This window comes from Aethalodelphis obliquidens, unplaced genomic scaffold, assembly GCF_003676395.1.
Source record: "Aethalodelphis obliquidens isolate GAN/ISIS:26980383/991018 unplaced genomic scaffold, ASM367639v1 scaffold4, whole genome shotgun sequence".
NCBI classification, from domain to species: Eukaryota; Metazoa; Chordata; class Mammalia; order Artiodactyla; family Delphinidae; genus Aethalodelphis; species Aethalodelphis obliquidens.
Genome location: NW_020837948.1, coordinates 8,467,368 through 8,486,231, shown reverse-complemented (window position 1 = coordinate 8,486,231; position 18,864 = coordinate 8,467,368). Strand labels below are relative to the sequence as shown.

The window sequence follows — 18,864 nt, the reverse complement described above, 5'->3', positions numbered from 1 at the left end:
GGAGAGGCCCGGGCACCGAAAAAAAAAAAAAAAAAAAAAAAAAAAAACTGAACCTGAATCTAGTAAAGTATCTAACCACCACTTTTCAGGAAAGAGAGAATAAGTTATAGCAGTGGTTCTCAAACTTGAGCATTCAGAATCACCTGGAGGGTCTTGTTAAAACAGAGATTGCTGGGAACCAGTGAATTAAAGGAAACCATTAGAGAGCAAACAGGCAAATAGACAATGTGGGAAATTTCATAGGAAAAATACCCAGTTTAAAAACAACAAATGCTATTTTTAAAAGGGAGGGGGGGAGGCCGTTGTGGAATAAAAATTACTTAAGACACATAACGGCAAATTCAGTATGCAGACTGATTCAAACAAACCTACTGTAAAAAGACATCCTGAGACAACTGAGAAAATTTGAATATAGACTAGTAGATAATATTAATAGATGTATATATATATATATATATATTTTTTTTTTTGGCTGCATTGGGTCTTCGTTGCTGCGCACAGGCTTTCTCTAGTTGCATCGAGCCGGGGCTATTTTTTGTAGTGGTGTGCGGGCTTCTCATTGTGGTGGCTTCTCTTGTTGCAGAGCACGGGCTCCAGGCACGTGGGCTTCAGTAGTTGTGGTACGCGGGCTCAGTAATTGTGACTCGTGGGCTCTAGAGAGCAGGCTCAGTAGTTGTGGCACACGGGCTTAGTTGCTCCACGGCACGTGGGATCTTCCCAGACCAGGGATGGAACCCGTGTCCCCTGCATTGGCAGGCGGATTCTTAACCACTGCACCACCAGGGAAGTCCCTAGATATATAATATTAATAGATAATATAAGGGATAATAATAGATTAATGGCTATGTTAAAAAATGACCTTATTAAAAAAATTAAAAGGTCAAGACTAGAGACTTCACAGAAGCTACACCACCACAGGCTATGTTAAGGAGTTTGGTCCTAAACTGTCCTAAACTGAATGGTTTTATACATAAGCATGAGATCATCACAGCAAAAACAACTTCTGGTTGTGAAAGCCGTGCACTAAAGCACTGCATTAACTGCTCAACATGATTTATCTCTTTGAATCCTTAAAATACCTCTGTGTTGTGGAGATTTTAAATTCTATACCATTTTGCCTGCTGACCATGATCAGAATTAGCATTTTTTTAAAGGATGAAGTGTTGAGAATAGTTTGGAGAAAGGCAAGAGTGATGACAGAAAGACCAGTTAAGAGGTTGTTAACTGATACAGACAAAAAGAGCAAACGTTCATGTATTAGGAATAAAATAAAAATACAGAAACTGTTTTTTGAACAAAACATGAATTATGTCCTACAGATATATAACTCTAAAACAATCTTCTTCGTCAAATTAGGCTTCTTTCAAGAACTTTTTTTTGAGACTTAGCTTATTTATTAACACAACGCAGTTTAGTGTACCTTCACTAATACACCTCATGACAACCCTGCACAGTTGCCATTATTAACATCATTTTTAGATGAAGAGAATTTTATTTTAAAAGCAATCATTTTATATGTACTGCAGTTATTAGACTTACACTTAAATCATACTTCCCCTGGAAAGTGGCCTGATGGAGAAAACATAAAGCAGTATCTTCCCTGTCTTTCCCAAATTCTTTAAAAGATTAAAACAAATTACTGTTTTAGTTCTATATATGATTAAAATAATATTCTCCCTGTGATACCCTACACACTTACCTCCAGCTCAAGAACCTTAGATAGAACAAAGCACCAGAAACCTATAAGGTAAGGGAGTTCAGACTGAATGGAAAGGGGTAATCCCTGACCATCTTTTTCAGTGGAGTAACCATGAAAAACAATACTGAAAAGCTCCTAAGACTTCTCTATTTCAGGTCTTTCCTACCCAAGAGCCCTATTATGGCTTATGACTATTGAGCCTCATATATTGTTTACTCTAGGAACTGACTCTTACAGGCTGAGCTATAGTTAGTTGCCAATGGCTGTGTCCAAGCCTTATTTAACAACTTACACTGACTAAAACAAACAAAACCAAAAAAGTATTCTAGAATGAAAACCATGGTATACTGGAATAAAAACTAAATTTTAGTCTACTCAAAAACAGGAGTTACATAAAAAGATGCGAAACACCGTTTATTATTTGGAAAATGCAAATTAAAACCACACAAGATACCACTATACCCATTAGTATGGGAAAAGAATCTAAAAAAGAGTGGATATGTGTATTAATATATGTATAACAGATTCACTTTGCTGTATACCTGAAACTAACACAACATTGTAAGTCAACTATACATCAATTTAAAAATTTTTTAATAAATAAATAATAAAAATAAATTTTTAAAGAGACTCCAATATGGTTAACACAGTATATTTTATGTTAGGTGTTTTTTACAACACAAAAAATTTTTTTAATTTAAAAAAATCAGACTAACAATATCTGGATTTGGAGAGAATCTGGAGCAACTGTAACCTCATACACTACTAGTGGGAATACAAATGGTACAAATACTTTAGAAAAGTTTGGCAATTTTTTTAAAAAGTTAAGCATACACTTAGCATATGACCCAGCAATCCCACTCCAAGAGAAATGAAAATGTATTTCTGCATAAAGATTTGTTCACAATTGTTCACAGCAGCATTGTTATTACAGCCCAAATCTGAAAACAACCCAAAAGTCTGCCAACCAGTGAATGGATAAACTGTGGTATACCCATACAATGGAACACTATTCAGCAAAAAATGGAACGAACTACAGATACATGCAACAACATGGATGAATCTCAAAATCATCACTCTGAGTTAAAATAGCCAGACACAAAAGACTATAAACAGTATGATTACATTTATATGAAATTCCAGAAACGTCAAAACCTCTGTCATTAGACAAAAGCAAGTCAGTGATTGCCCTGGGTGAGAAGGTATTAAGAAATGACAGCAAAGGGGCATGAGGGAATTTTTTGGATGATGGAGTGTTCTAAAACTTCATTGGGGTGGTGGGTACACGACTGTATACATGTAACAAAATTCATATAACTATAGACTTCAAATGGCTCGATTTTATTGTATGTAAATTATAGCTCAATGAAGGTGTTAAAAAAAAAAAGATTGGGTTGATTAAATTTGCAAGTTACTAAGTGTGTGACATTACCCAGTTTTCATTTCCTCACATGTACACTTCTACGCATTTTTCCATATTGTACTGCAGTTTTTGTGCTTACACATAATTCTTACACATAAAAAGGATCATGTAGTTATCTATACTGCTACTTGCCCTATCTCACAAGATTGTTGTGAAACATCACATGAGATAACTGATGAGAAAGTGCTTTGGCAACTCTAAAGTAGTATTACACAAACATATAGTAGAGTTTACATTTTAAAAAAATAAACTTTTTTTCACAAGAATAACTTGAGATGCTTGGAAACTTGGGTACCCCAAAGTAAATCTTTACCCAGAAATAGAAAACCTATTCAAATGTCACCTTTTTAATATCCCTCCTGAACTTGCTTTCTACTAACCCTTGATTTACTGTATGGCTCAATGTAGTACTATCTATACCACACTTTCATTTTTCAAAAGAAAAACACTAAAGAAATCTTTAAAGTCATTAGATAAGCATGGCAAGACATTTATTTCCCAGTAGAAAAGACCAAAAGCTAGATAACTTTTACTAAGTACTGTTCCAAGATGTTCACCACTGAGATTTTTCTTCCTCTAAAAGTCAAATTTCTTTCCATTTAATACTTCAATTCCACAAGTTACTGAGTGTTTAGTAATGGGACCTGCATTAGCAAGAGAGAGTGAATAATTTTAAGATTATCAAAACCTTTTCAACCAGTGTGGTACACTCATTTCAGACTCTGGCTACTGCAAAATTTAACAGATACTCATCTCTTCCTACTACTACTGTACAACTGGGCTCTATGCTATCCTACCAGGTTTGAGTGATATTTGACATTTAGCCTAGTTACATTTACAAGTTTCCACACGGCAACAAGTATGAAGGCTGTTTGAAAGACATAATCTCTTCTTCAAATGCAGTTTCGAAACTAAATTTTACCTAGAATTCAGGTTTATATTCTATTGTCTTACAATTTTTAAAAGTTTTTCTATCAGCAACAGGTACTGTAACCAAAAATTAACAAAGCCTGTAATACCACAAAATATGATGCTACCGTTCTCAATTTTTAAAAACCCGTTTTTAGTAACAGTTCCAAGGGGGTGGTCAATTTTACGGCCATGCTTCATTTGATTCAGCGCAGCTTCATTCTGGTCAGTAAAAACCACAAACTCTTAGGTTTCACATTTCTCCTTCGGCAACATTAAAGCCACTGGGTCCGGTATCTGCACACCTCCAACTTAGGTTTACAAGAAATCTGAAATAACAGCAGCTTGCCTACACGCTCCTCCGGCGTTCTCTACTCCGAAGGTTGGCCAAAACGTGCGGCTCTCTCCACAAGAGCAACCAAGCTGGAATGGAGCACCCGGAGGACGACTGGCCGCGGGGAGGAGGGGAGAACTTTTCGGCCCGGAGGACGGCGGTAGAGGTCCAATCCAGCCCGCGCCCAACTCTACGCGTCGCCAGGAAGGCGTGTGGACCCTAAGCTCAGGCCGCGATGCTGGGTCCGGAGGGGCAGAGTAGCGCGTGGCTGCCGAGCAGGACGTAAACAAACAGCCCCGGACGAGGGGGAAGGGGCAACCGTGGGAGAGGGGGGTAGGCGAGAGAGGACCTCGCTCGAACCGTCCAGCGCAGGTCTGCAGCTGCCCGGCCCCTCCCGACCGCGGCCCTGATCCCGGTCCCGGGGCGACGCTGCCGCTCAAGCGTAAGCACCGAAAGCCCCAGCGCCTTTGGAAGCCAAAGCCCACTAGGCCATCGGCTCCGCGCCCCTCGCTGCTCGCCCCTCGCCCTGCAGCGACCTACCTGAACGCGCAATCCGGGTCCCTCGCGTCCCGACCGGGTGCGCCCAGACCGCTCCTCTTGCTGAAGAGCTTCTGGAACAGCGTAGGGGCCATGATGGCCACGGCCAGGCCGGGGTCGCTCCACAGGGCACTCGCCAGGCCCCCGCTCTTAGAGCTGCCCCGCCACCCCCATAGGCGCCTCAGTCATATGACAGAAATTAGTCACTTCAAACGGCCACGGCGCGCGGGGCGGGGCGCGAGGCAAGGCCGGCGTCCATTGGCTGGCGGTGAGCCGCATCACGTGGTGGCGCGCGGAGCAGGGTGCAAGGCGGGGCCGTGGGGCGGAGCTGGCGCCCATAGGCTGGCCAGTGGATGTCCTCACGTGGCAGCTCACGGGGCGGGGCATGCGCGGAGGGGAGGGGCGGGAAACTGGGGTGGCTGGGGACGTGAAAAAGGAACATGCAGCGGTCCCGGTCCTTCTCCGTGACGCTGTTAGTTGCTACCTGAGTCTATAGCAGGGTGCCGCGGGGACGACGCCAGGGACTTTGGAGTGTAGAAACCTTCCGCTTCCAGCATCCACGACTAAGAGAGAAGTTCAGGACCCCACTGGCAGTCGCCCCTCCCCCGCCGTCCTCCCCTCAGTCTCTGCGGCTTCGCGCCTCCGTCCGCGCCTGGCGGAGTCCGGCGCCCCCGGAGCAGGCCAGGTGCGCGAGCGTACCCGTGGGGCCGCGGCACATGCTGGACTTTAAGCCCGGGACCACAGGCCCGCTCACGCTGGGCCACGAGAGGTTTGGGCTCAGAGATTAACTGAGCGGGGCTGGCTCACGGGTCTGGTGGAGGATCTGCCAAGACGCTCCCCGCAGCCATGCCTCCCGGCAGAGACGGCCTCGGCCAGGCACTGAGGGCAGCGGCCCTCGGTGTTTACCACTTGCGCCTCGAACCCTGACACACCGGGAATTAGCCCCTTGGAAGAGCTAGCCATAGGAGGCTCAGGATTTACACTCAATGTCTAGGTATGGAGAGAGAGAGAGGAACTGTGAAACTGTGAACAAATGAGTTTAATAGGCGGAAAACCCTTTCCAAAGAAAAACATTGCTCATTAATGACCGAACAGTCTACTTAAACCCAGGGAACCAAAATTTATCAGGGTTTGGATCAAATTGGTCTTACAGATCTTCAGTTCCCCTACTCATTCCCCTACTGCCCCTCCAGCAGGAGGAATTTTGTACCATGGGACGCAATTCTCTGACAGATATGAATGTCTGGAAATTACTGGTATGTGGTTTGGAAGGTTAGATTAAAATACTTTTTTGAGAATTTCACTTAATAAGGCATACAAATCAAATTGTCTCTAAGTGGCTGCCAGCTCCCACTGATTTGCAGCTAGAGTTTATGCTATGAAATAAGTGGCCTTATATAGAAAAAAGAAAAGTAATAGCCAGAGTATGTATCTCGGAGAATTTCAGTGGTCATGTAACAACGTGTTGTTCAGTTTCAATGTTACAAGAATTTTTAAAGCACTATTTATAGGTGATTAAGAAATTAATTTATTCCTTCCACAATGTCTAAGCGTCCCTGGTCTAGGCACTGGGGATCCAAAATTTAAAAGATAGGGCTAACTTTCTATATGAGGAAACAGTAAATAAGTAAAAAAGGTAATTTGAAATTACCAGTGTTGTGAATGAGAAACAATGAAGTGAGTGGGGGAGGTCTCTCTGAGGAGGTGACATTTGAGGTGCTCAGGTTAAGAGTCATTCAGAGTTGCTCCGTACATTGCCCAAGCTCCAGAATTACTGAGCAATACAAGGTCAAAATAGCAAGACTGTATCCCCTATAAACTTAAGATATTCTCTGGCGCCAAACGCTGAAAGATTTCTAATGAGGCAAAATAGCTATGTATATTTCTCTCACAAAATATGAACGCGGAATGGAATTTTGTAAACAAAAAATGAAGTCTGAAATTTTTTTAAAGTGAGAAAACGCGCATCCTATAAGTCAATTAATGAAGCGATCATTTGGGAAAGTTTTGTTTTGACACTAGCAAGTATCACTAAATGAGTGCAAGTGGAAACGGGCTCAAGCCTGTCTATATTTGACCAAAGACACAAGGAGGAATCATGGCCGCTCCATGGCTGGCACAGAGTAGTTCCAGTTCCCCTCAGAATGAAGTTTATAAATACAATAATCTTAGGTGCTTTCATCTTGGCAAAAAGTTACCTCGTGGATAATTATAGATATTAATAGTAAGGGAAAGAACATTAGGACTTGCATAAGAGATACTTTGTATTAGTGTTCTCTAATCATGTAAAGGTTTCATTTCTGTGGTCTTATACTTGAAAGGTACAGAAAAAAAATTTACTTGCTATCATTCATCACATTTCCTTTATGTTGTTGTGTAATACTCAAATTATAGACTCAGAGAGCACTGAAATGATACAAGTTTGTCATAAAAGAGGACATATAACTATACGTAATTATGCAGATTAAAATGAAAATATTTTCAACTTCAATAACTGTATATTATCTTTTTTTCCCCTTTTACTTAACACTACCTCTTCCCCCAGAGAAGCTGAGGTGTCTTAAAGTAGCCTCTTTAAGTTTAGGAGCAAGGAGGAAATGTAAGAAAGAAAATAATTATTCATTAATGTTATATGAATGTGGAACTGTTGGGTTAGAAAATTAGACATAAGGCCTACACTTTCACTCAGGAGTAGAAGATTTAGCCTCCCCACAAACCCCAACAGCCTTTGGGGCTCTGTCCAACTGATTCCAATAACATAGAAGACAGGGGCACTTCTCACTACAGCCATTTTCCAGTTATCAAATATAGCAAAAGGTGGCAATAAAACTGGAATCTTGCTCCCTTAACCACCATGCTAGTAAGCACAACCTGAGTTGTGCTAAATTTTCCTGAAACAAGTTAAATTTTCATTGATAGCATCTCAGAACAAGATAGTCAGAATCAAGATGATAAAGTAAAACTTCCTGAATGGCACTTAGATGGACTCATGACGGTACCTCAGTTTTAAAAACTCTTAAGCCAACCAATGATTTACTGCTATATAATAAGGGAATGGCAGTGGTTTGAGGCAACAGCAAACAAACAATCATTTATTCAACAAATATTTATTGAGTCCCTCAAAGGTCCCAGACTCTGTTCTGGTAGTCTATTCCTACTCTCAGAAACTTAGTTCTTAGTGGGAAGAGGCAAAGTAAACAAGATGTTTGCAAGTAGTCCTAAAAGCTAGGAAAAAAAGAGTTGATAGTACAACTGGTGCCGCCAAATTTAGATAGAGTGGTCAGGAAAATCCTCTCCAAAGATGCGGTATTTGAACTGAGGTCTAAAGAATGAAAAGGAACCCGTGACGGGAAGATGATGGTAAAGAACATTCTAGCAGAGAGAAGAAGAAGTACAAAGACTGAGGCAGGAATGGGTTTCTCCTGTTTGAAGAAGAAAAAGGAGGCCAAAACAGCTGAACACCCTGTGGGAGGGGGAAGATGTTTGAGATGTGGCTAGAAAGGTACAAGGAGCCAGATTATGTAGAACCTTGTAAATCATGCGAAGGAGGTTACATTGTGATGGGAACTATTGTAGGAGTTTAAAACAGGAGAGGGACATGATAGAATTTATGATTTTAGAAGATCGGTTGCTCTGTGGAGAAGGGATTTTAAAAGAATAAGAATGGAAGGAGAGAAACCATATAGGAGTCTACCATGTATTTTAGGCAAGAGCTGATGTTGGCTAACTATTTTGAAGATAGAACTAACACGATTTGTAGTAGGAGTGAAAGAAAGGAAAACTAAGGATTGACTCCTACGTTTTTGCCTTGGGCAACCAAATGGAAGTCATTTCCTGATGGAAAGACCAGGGAAAGTACAGGTTTGAAGAGGAAAATCAAGCATATTAAGTTTGGATATATTAAGTTTGAATTGGCTATTAGATATCCACGTGGAGATTCTGAGAATATATGAGAATCCAGGATTGCAGAGAAATTCAGTAGGCATCAGCTAATACACAGAATTTAAAATATAGAATGAGTGAGTTTACCTAGAAAGAATGTGTATGGGACTTCCCTGGTGGTGTAGTGGTTAAGAATCCGCCTGCCACTGCAAGGGACATGGGTTCGAGCCCTGGTCCGGGAAGAGCCCACATGCCGCAGAGCAACTAAGCCCGTGCACCACAACTACTGAGCCTGCACTCTAGAGCCCACAAGCCACAACTACTGAGCCCATGTGCCACAACTACTGAAGCCCGTGTGCCTAGAGCCCATGCTCTGCAGCAAGAGAAGCCACTGCAATGAGAAGCCCACGCACCGCAATGAAAAGTAGCCCCCGCTCACCGCAACTAGAGAAAGCCCGCGCACAGCAATGAAGACCCAACGCAGCCAAAAATAATTTTTTTAATTTTTAAATGAAAGAGTGTATAATACAGAAGAGAGTCCAGCACTAATATTCAAAGAAGGCAACACTTACAAGTCTTGAAGAGAAGGATCCAGGAAAGAAGGATGAGCGTAAGCAGTAGTAGCAAGACAAGAGAAGAAAATAACCCAAAACGGAGGAAGGGGTCAACTGTGTTGAATGTTACTGAAAATTTAAGTGTCCATTAGATTTGTCAACATGGACATCTTGACAAGAACAGTTTCAATGGAAGGATGAGCAAAAGCCTGAATGGAGTGAACTAAAAAAGAAAGAGTAGGGAGGGAGTGGTAAAGCAAGTATAGACAACTACTCCATTTTGCTGAGATAAGGAGCAGAAAAATGAGGATTGAGAGGAGACGGGAGGAGGGAAAATTGTCCTCCTCTTTTTTTTTTTTTTTTTTTGAGATGGAAGATATTAGAGAATTTCATATGCTAAGAGAAATAATCTAATAGAGATGCTGAAATCAAATACCTGCTATGTTCCAGAATGCAATAATGTACAAGACAGGTACAGCCCTCACCCTTAAGAAATCAACAAGTAAACAGGTTATTACAGATTGTGATAAGTGCTTTTAAAGAATCAAACTTTTATCTTCAATATAAAATTGGCTTGAAATCCTCATCTTGAATTCTATTAGAAGTATGCAAGAATAATGGCACACTTCTATGACAAACATTCTTTCAACAAGTATTTTTCAAACACTTAATATGTTTACTATGTGTCTGGGAGCTGTGCTACAACCTGGAAATACAATGATGGACAAGATGTAGTTCCTGCACTCAAGGACCTTACAGCCTAGAGAGAAAAAACAGAATTTGACAGGCAATTACATGGTGTTACATTATGATAAATGCTATGATGTGGCAAGTACAGGATGCCAGGGGAAAACAAGGAAAAGCAACTAACCTTTTGGGAGAATTACAGGGAGTTTTCTGAAGGGTGAAATAAATAGGAATTAAAACGGGATATGCTAAAGAAAAGAGGATGTGGGCATGGAAAGTGTTTCAGGCAGATGGAGCAGCACATACCATCTGCCTGGTGGAGGCAAAAGAGAATATAAAAATTCAGTGACCTACAATATAATCTAATGGTAAAATTGAACTGGATTAAGAAAACTATGTAAGGGACTTCCCTGGTGGTCCAGTGGTAAAGAATCCGCCTTACAATGCAGGGGACGCGGGTTTGATCCCTGGTCAGGGAACTAAGATTCCACATGCTGCGGGGCAACTAAGCCTGCACACCACAACTACTGAGCTCACGCGCCTCAACTAAAGAGCTTGCGTGCCTCAAACTACAGAGCCCACGTGCTCTGGAGCCCACACGCCACAACTACAGAGAGAAAACCCCCACGCCACAACTGGAGAGAAGCCTGTGCACCACAACGAAGAGCCCACGTGCTGCAACTAAGACCCAATGCAGCCAAAAATAAATAAATAATAAAATAAATCTTAAAAAAAAAAAGAAAACTGTAAAAATCACTTAAAAGATAAGACTTTATCCAGAGGATATGGGGAGCTATTGAGGAATTTTAAGCAGAAAACATGATCAGATGAGCATTTTAGAAAGCTCTCTGGATACGTTGTGGAAAGCTGACTATAAGGTACAAGAATAATGATTGAGAAACTAGTGAAGAGGCTCTCATTCTAAGCCAGGCAAGAAGTACTGACATGAACTCAGAGAATAGCCATGGGAATGGAGGAGTATGGAAAATAATGAGGGCTTTTAGGATTCAAAATCAACAGGACTTCATGACTGACTGCCTGTGGGAAAGTAAGAGAAAGAGAGGAGTCATGGGTGACAGCAAATTTCTGGCTCAGGTAACTTGGATAGATGAAGATATATAACACTGAAACAGATGATAGGAGAAAGAACTGCTTCAAGGGGGAGATAAGTTGAGTTTGGGATATGTTGAATATGAGATACCATGAGAATCCCTGTAGTGATGACGAGTAAGCTTTTGGCTACACAGACTTAGAACTCTAGAAAGGTCTTGTGTGAGTCCATCAATCAGGATGTTCTGTGTTGCACATGATAGAAAACCCAAATTAAACTAGCCTAAGCAAAAAAAAAAAAATTGATTGGCTTGCATAACTGGAGCTCAAGTAGAGCACAGTTCAGGTACAGCTGCATCCAGAGACTGCAACAATGATATCAAGAATCCAATTTCTCTATCCCAGCTCTAATTTCTCTGTATGAACTCCATTCCCAGGCAGGGCCTCCATTTGTGGACACAAGATGGCTGCCAGAAGCTCTCCTCTCAGGTAAAATCCTTTCAGATAAAAATCCAAGAGGAAAAGTAAAATGTCTACATCCCAGCATTCCCAGAAAAAGCTCTGAGATTTAATCCAATAGATTATTTTAGGCCTTGCACCCGTTCTGAACCAATCACTGTGCCTGAGTTAGGAGGGCCATGTTAATTGACTTAAACCGTTAAAGGCCCACCCCTGGAACTAAGGGTGGGATCAATCCCACCTAAACCATGTGACCTGGAAACTCAAAATCCAATTACAATAGAGGTAGAGGGGAACAGAAATACAGTGATGAACAAGATGTAGTTCCTGCACTCAAGAAGCTTACAATCTAAGGGAGAAAAAGTAGAATTTGAAAGGCAATTACAGTACATTGTGATAAATGCTATGACGTGGGCAAGTATAGGATGCTGTGGGAATACAAGGAAAGACAGCAAACATTTTGGGGGACAGATACAGGGCCAGTCACGACACATCTCCACTACCAATATCCATGGCAGTTACTGACAAAGATTTGGGGTCAACTGAACAGAGATGATAACTGATGGCAGTGGTAGATGACATCACCCAGGGAGACTGTGTAACATAAGAAGAAGCCCTAGAATAGAACCCGAAGAAACAACAAAATTTAAAGACTGGACAGAGGAAAATGAGGCTTCAGGAGAAATGGAAGAGAAAGAGCTATACATGAGATGAAAGACTGGAGAATAATGTTTCAGAGAGGTCATTCCTTACTGGAGGCTTTCAAGAGGAGAGTAATAGTCTACAACATCATTAGCTGGGAAAGGTTGGGTAAGACAAGAACTGAAAAATACTCCTTAGATTAGCATCAAAGTAGTTGCTTGTAGCCTTGAGGGGACCAGTGTCAGTGAAGGATCAGAGCTAAAACCAGACTTTATGTGTATTGGGGCAGGGGAAGGAAGAGGAGAAAGGGCTGAGTAGTGAGGGAATCAGTGAGAAAGCAGAAAGCACTCTTTTTAGGAAGCATGGATGTAAACAGGTAAAGAATTATTGGGTAGGTAGAAGAACATATGGAATCAAGGGAGTATTTAAGATATAAGCTGATTCAACATTTTAAAATGCAGGTTAGAAAGCAACAGTAGAGCAGGAGAGGTTGAAGATAACATCTGTCTGGAAAGTCTGGGCACCACACCCTTCATATAAACACATATCCTGTATACACAATATGAGATAAAGAGGCTATTCATAACTGAACAAACCATGATGAATTACACCTGGGAAAGGCGAAAAAAACTCTAGTTAAATTTTTTTAAATGGAAACGGTATCATGCCTGGCCTTTCATGAATTTTTAACTGGATTTTCACACTTACGACCTGAGATTTTTTTTCACGAAGTGTAATTTGAAAATATAATTTTAAGTGCTTAAAAATGAAATGTAATTAGTTATATGCTAAAGTAAAGGGATCCAGTCCCATTGTTAACTTTTTAAAAATCACAGACCGCTTAGAAAATATGATGAAAACTATGGAGACCCTCACCCCAGAAAGAGATGGTCCTTTCTGATGATCTTCCAGGCAGGTTCACTGAGAGACGTCTGTGGCCTACCCACCAATGTAAAGTTAAGAGTATCACCTTCTTCTAGGATTTGCCAACAGGAATCCTCTTGGAACTTCTAACGTCCACCAGACAGCAAGCAGGCTTATTTTACTTTCCCTCCTCTTAATCATAATCGAAGTTATGTCCTCTACCACTAAACCTTCAACTCCAATTGCAACTCCTTCCTCCCTCCCACCTTGCCCTGTGCTCAAGCTGATAAAAATATTGAACTCACATAGTCCTACTTTCACATCAGCCTTGCCAAGTATTTATCTTTCTAAGGTAGCTATATTTTTCTTATCAGCAACATGGAACTATCAAATGTTATCTCCTCCAGCCCCACTAGGCCCAGTCTAAGAATCAGGTATCGTTTTTTCTCACAAGAACCTACCACCTGTTTAGAAATTATCAAATACTTTGTTCTCATTCTAACTCCTCCCCCTTGGATTATAAACTCCTTGAAGGTAGGTAATAGGCCTTCTATTCCATTTTTTCTTCCCCCACTGCTTATCACACTTCTGCTTTAAAACTACCACAGGAGTTGCTGACTTAGCTGAGTACTGATTTAGAATTCAGGTCTAAATTTGGTTCTAACATCCATCATTAATGATCTCTTCTACATTTCCTAACAACTTTCCCATATTTCACCTCTAGATTAAAATGTGGAACTGAAATCACAAATAGTTTTGTTAGTGGCTTAAGACCTTGTCAAATCGTTTACAAGAATATTTTCATGGGAGTCCTATTTAAAAATGAGTACTATATGGGTTATGTAACCTCAGTTAATTCTTCAATTTTACAATTCTCTTTCATATTGAAGGAGCTTTGAAAATTGGCCTCATTTACTTTTATGTCTAATAACATTAGTAAAACCAACAGAGTTAAAATCTCACCGTTATACACTGTTCACTGACAACAGGATTGTTCCTTTTTAGGAAGGGCATTTCCAAGATGCCACAATAAGCTGTATTACCCCCCCAAAAAAAAATCCTACAGATAGATAGCATTAGCTAAAAAAGGTTGTTCGGGGATGAGGTAATATATTAAATACTTAGTGTGTGATTGATTGTACGTATTATACATTCCCTGCTTCAGCAAACCTTAAGTATAGAGTTTCTTTCAGTCAGACCTGGAATTAGGTCTCTCACTCATGTGGTTTCAATTAAGTTCTGTTAAAAATAGCTCGTAATATAAGCATCAACAATTTTACTACCTTTAATCCATACAAAGGATAAACTTGGGAAAAAACCATCAAAGGAAGTTACCTAGTATCCTGGTGTTGGGTCTTTATAAATAGCTGAAGTCATCTATTTAGTGTACAGTCTTCTAATATAAGCTATTTGTTATTTTACAATACAAATACATACATTTAAGAAGCAGACAGAAGATTCTTTCTCAGCTCATTAAAAGTAATTTATAAGACTCAACAGAATTTCAACATCAGGATATATCACAAATAATCAGAGAATTTTGATTTTTGAATTTCATGTAATTTTAGGCAGACATTCTGCTTCACGGACTTTGACTTCACATTCAAGTCTTCAAAGTAGTGAAAATTCAGCCACAGCTGCTACATCCTGCCACTTGTTTTTATTATAATATCTGGAGAAAAAAATAACAATAGATTATTTCATATGCATCACAAGCAGGTGTTCAATAGTTATTAATAATCAGTCCCTGGGGGAGAGAACGCTTGATGTCCAAGCAACTCTAGTTTCACTCCATCGAGCCTTAGGAAACAAATCCAGAGGTCATTAAAAAAAAAAAATGGAATAGCTGGCTCACTCCTTCCTGGACATGCTGAAGACGCTTCTCTTCTCTTTGGAGACACAAAGAGACCTGCTCAATAACATTCCAATGGAAAGCCCAGCAAAGACAGCTGTTAGTGGCCATCACAAGTCGCTAACTCCAGCCTTGTAACCTGGTGGAATGGATCCAGTTGTGCTCCTAATCCCAGTCCTCCTCAGCCACCACCTAGTCAGAACCTCCTCACATTTTCCTACCCATCTCTCCTTTTCATTCTCCTACCCTTTGTTGTAGATGAACCCAGGTTCTTTCCAATACAGGATTCTGGGGCCTTCACCCCTCCCCCAATATCTTGTACCACAAGATCCAGAGTGGAGTCAGCTTTACCTATTTCCATTGCCACTTTCATACTACGATATACCTCACCCGCTAGCCTAATCAGCCTATATCAATAGGTTCTCAAACTCTGCTGTACCATAGAGTTATCTGAGCTTTTACAAATCCTGATATCCAGGCTATACTCCATACCAATTAGAACAGAACCTCTGGACAAGGGACTCAAATATCCAGGAAAGTCTGATGTGCAACTGTTGGAACACCAGAGACCTATATCTTTGATATTCAAAGTGTGGTCCATGGACCAGTAACTTCAATGTCACCTAGGAGTTGATTAGAAATGTAGAATCTTGGGCTCCATTCCAGACCTATTGAATCAAAATCTCCATTTTAAACAAGATCCTCAAGCAGTTCACAAGTAAATTAAAGTTTGGGAAGTACAGGCTATTCTACCCTCTATTCCTCCTTATTGTTGTCTTCACTGACCTCAGATACTATCTGCTCATTTATTAAAGACTTTGGGCCACAGCCATCTTCTCCATACCAATTTTTTTTTTTTTTTTTTTTTTTTTGCTGTACGCGGGCCTCTCACTGTTGTGGCCTCTCCGGCTGCAGAGCACAGGTTCCGGACGCGCAGGCTCAGCGGTCATGGCTCACGAGCCCAGCCGCTCTGCGGCATGTGGGATCTTCCCGGACCAGGGCACGAACCTGTGTCCCCTGCATCGGCAGGTGGACTCCCAACCACTGCGCCACCAGGGAAGTCCCATACCAATTTTTGAGTAACTTTCCAAGTGGCAATCAACCCACCCAACTATGTAGTCTCCCCTATCCCTCCTCTGCCTTCATGTATACATCCAGGGCCATGCCCTATATTTTCCCCTGACATCACCTAGAGCACATCATTTCTAAAACTTTACAATACTAGAGACCTAGGAGTCATCCTCTAACTGTCCTTCTCTCTCACTACCCTGTACCAGTACCTAAGCAGTCACTAAACCCTGGCAATTATACCAATAAACATTTTTAGGTTACACTGGTTCTCAATCCCCAGAAATCCTGAATCAGACTGCTGAAGCAATGACCCTGGAATTTGCATTATTTATACATTCCCCATGTGGTATGAGCACCACACTTTATCATATTTCTGTGTGATACTTCTGCCTGCTATTATTATCTAAAAACTCAAACTCTCACTAAAGATATATATGTATCCAGGTAAAGGCTGTTATTCTACTAGCTTAAGATATGAATTTATAACACATCATTTATCATCTCTTCTGGAGATGAAAATAAAAATCTTACTATAAGGATAGCTACAGGTTTTGTCTGATTTTCTAAAATGTACTGTTAGCTTGGAAGTCTTCTCTGACACTTCAAAGTTAAAAGCATCCTCTCCTGGGCTCCTAGAGTGTTTTGCTCCACTTCTAACTTATCACCTTATAGAGAAGACTGTGAGGTCTACTTCATCACTAATCTGTGAGCCCCAGAGAGCAAAGGCTATACTCCTATCCCTATCTAATAATGCAGAGCATAATGCATGCTTGTTGGCTGAATTAAAGTACCAATAAATTAGACATCCATTGCTGTAACTGTAAGAGGTACAGAAGCAATGATTGTCCAACCGTCTTCTTGGCAAAAAAAAAAAAAAAAAGTTAAGTCTGTTTAAATAGATATAGAAGTCCAATGTGTAAAGCAAAGAGAATCAAAACTGCTCTGTCTGGATGACCTGAGAAACTCAGAGCCCTATCTACTCTACCCCACATTCCCTATTTGACAGCTACCCAGTCAAACTCAGAACCAGGAAAACTAAGTTCTAGTTCTGACTCTACCAGTAATTAGCTGTGTGAACTTGGGCAAGTCACTTATCAATATGGCCAGGTCATTTTTTTTATACGCAAAATGAGCAAAATAAACTAGATTATTATATGGTTCTCAAATTTTAGTGCTTATTGGGATCACTCTGAAAGCTCATCAAATTGTAGATTCTTGTGCCATATCGCTAGAGATTGTAATTTACCAGGTCTGCAGTGATTCTGCTACAGGTGGTCAGAGGAGCACACAATGAGAAACCTTGGACTGGATGTTTTCTAAGGCCTCTTCTATCTGTCTCTCTGTCACCATTCTCAGATCTCTACTTACCCACATCACCTCCTCTACCACATCTCTCTTGGACTCCTCTAGTGGTTTACTTTCACCAATTTGTTTTCTTTAATCAGCATAGTGCCAGTTATTAATGAACAAGCAGCATAATGAACAGGGGTCCTAGACCATCAAAAGTGAGCTTCACTCTGTAGTCCTGATTAGATTACTGCCAAACTAGCTAAACTGTTAAATGCCAGGACTAAAAATAGCCTGCTGCATGTTTAAAATAACATGCTCACAGTTAGCTTGGGGCTTTGCTATTTTTACTGAAGGAAAGACAGAGACAAGTGCCCAGAGGTTGAAAGGGAATTACTTAAATAAGGAGGCTGCTATATGAGGTGAGAGCCTAGGAAGAAGCCAGGAGGTGGCACAACTAGTTCAACAGGCATCAGGGGGCTTTCTGTGAATTAAACTAAAAATTTTGGTCTGATTTCTCCATAAGGGAAAAACGCGCTCATCAAAATTTTACCAGCAATGACAGAGATAAGAGTAGGAAAGGTTAGGCAACATCTGGGATTCGATTTGGAAAGTGTCCAAGTCATTGTCAAAGGCCGTCCGAGAGCCAGTGACCATACAGAGAGTCTTAGGAGACCTCATCTGAGAGCGTGAAGACCTCCTGTGAGGGGAGGAAGTGTTACAATGCCAGCGTCTTTTTCCTCCCTTCTTTTTTCCCCAGAATTCTGTAAAAATGCAAAGAAAATTGGGTGGTACTTGAGAATTGGGGGTGAGGATTACCGCAGATGAGAAACATACTTCTATATTTCAGTTCCACGCCACAAATCCATACAATTCCGCTTTTCAACTGTACCAAAGAATCTGCTTATGAATTTGACACGGTCTTAATAGTAGCATGAAAGGCCGAATTTTTCACGTGTTAATATTTTTTCCACATTTATCCTTGAATCTGAAGAACTTCATACAGTACTGTAAATTTAACTTACATTGAGTTTGATGACAGTTCTTGTGAAGAGCTTCTGCATGTAACAGACACACAGTTAAAGAACACAGCAGAGTACAACATTTGCAGGACCAATTCTGGAACCAACAGATGTGACCTCTCATTTGCCATCTTATATATCAGTTTTACCAGCTCCTTCTAAATGTGTGTATTATTTGTAAGGAAAAGAAGGAAAACCCTAAGACTTGTCTAATAACTTAGTGGACAATGTGTGTGTTGGGTTTAGGATGGATAGCAAAGTCTTTTTGAGCTGTGTTATCTAACTTGTATATACAACTGTAATTAAAAGTTTGGATTCACCTGTTTCTCGCAGTTTACAATGATGAATCATTTGAAAACTCTGGAAATGTGACTAGGATATGATTTAAGACTGTAGAAGTGAAGAAGCTCTTCAAGTGCTAAAACGAAAGACTTCTAGTTTGGGGCTCAAATTCAGTTAAGTACTATTTGTATGCCAGGATATGTGAGATGTAAATGTAATAGGTCACTTTTCACCCTTGTAGCTATAAAATAAAAATTCTGTAAAACAGAAATAGATTGTACTACTGAATTAACAAAAGTTATACTAAAGT

The 18,864-nt window shown here is 40.6% G+C and overlaps 1 protein-coding gene across 6 annotated transcripts in view; it reads right to left on the bottom strand.

Annotated features, from left to right (window-relative positions):
* Positions 1-5,087, bottom strand: part of FNIP1 (folliculin interacting protein 1) — a 132,469-nt gene extending 127,382 nt beyond the window's left edge. For 3 of the 6 annotated variants that reach the window (XM_027098375.1, XM_027098407.1, XM_027098414.1), the window contains exon 1: positions 4,906-5,067. In XM_027098375.1, the coding sequence (XP_026954176.1) occupies positions 4,906-4,997 (92 nt within the window). In that variant the 5' untranslated portion in view covers positions 4,998-5,067. Of the gene's footprint in view, positions 1-4,905 lie in introns of all 6 variants that reach the window. The other 3 variants (XM_027098391.1, XM_027098402.1, XM_027098382.1) reach the window with 2 other exon arrangements.
* Between the last annotated feature and the right edge of the window lie 13,777 nt (positions 5,088-18,864).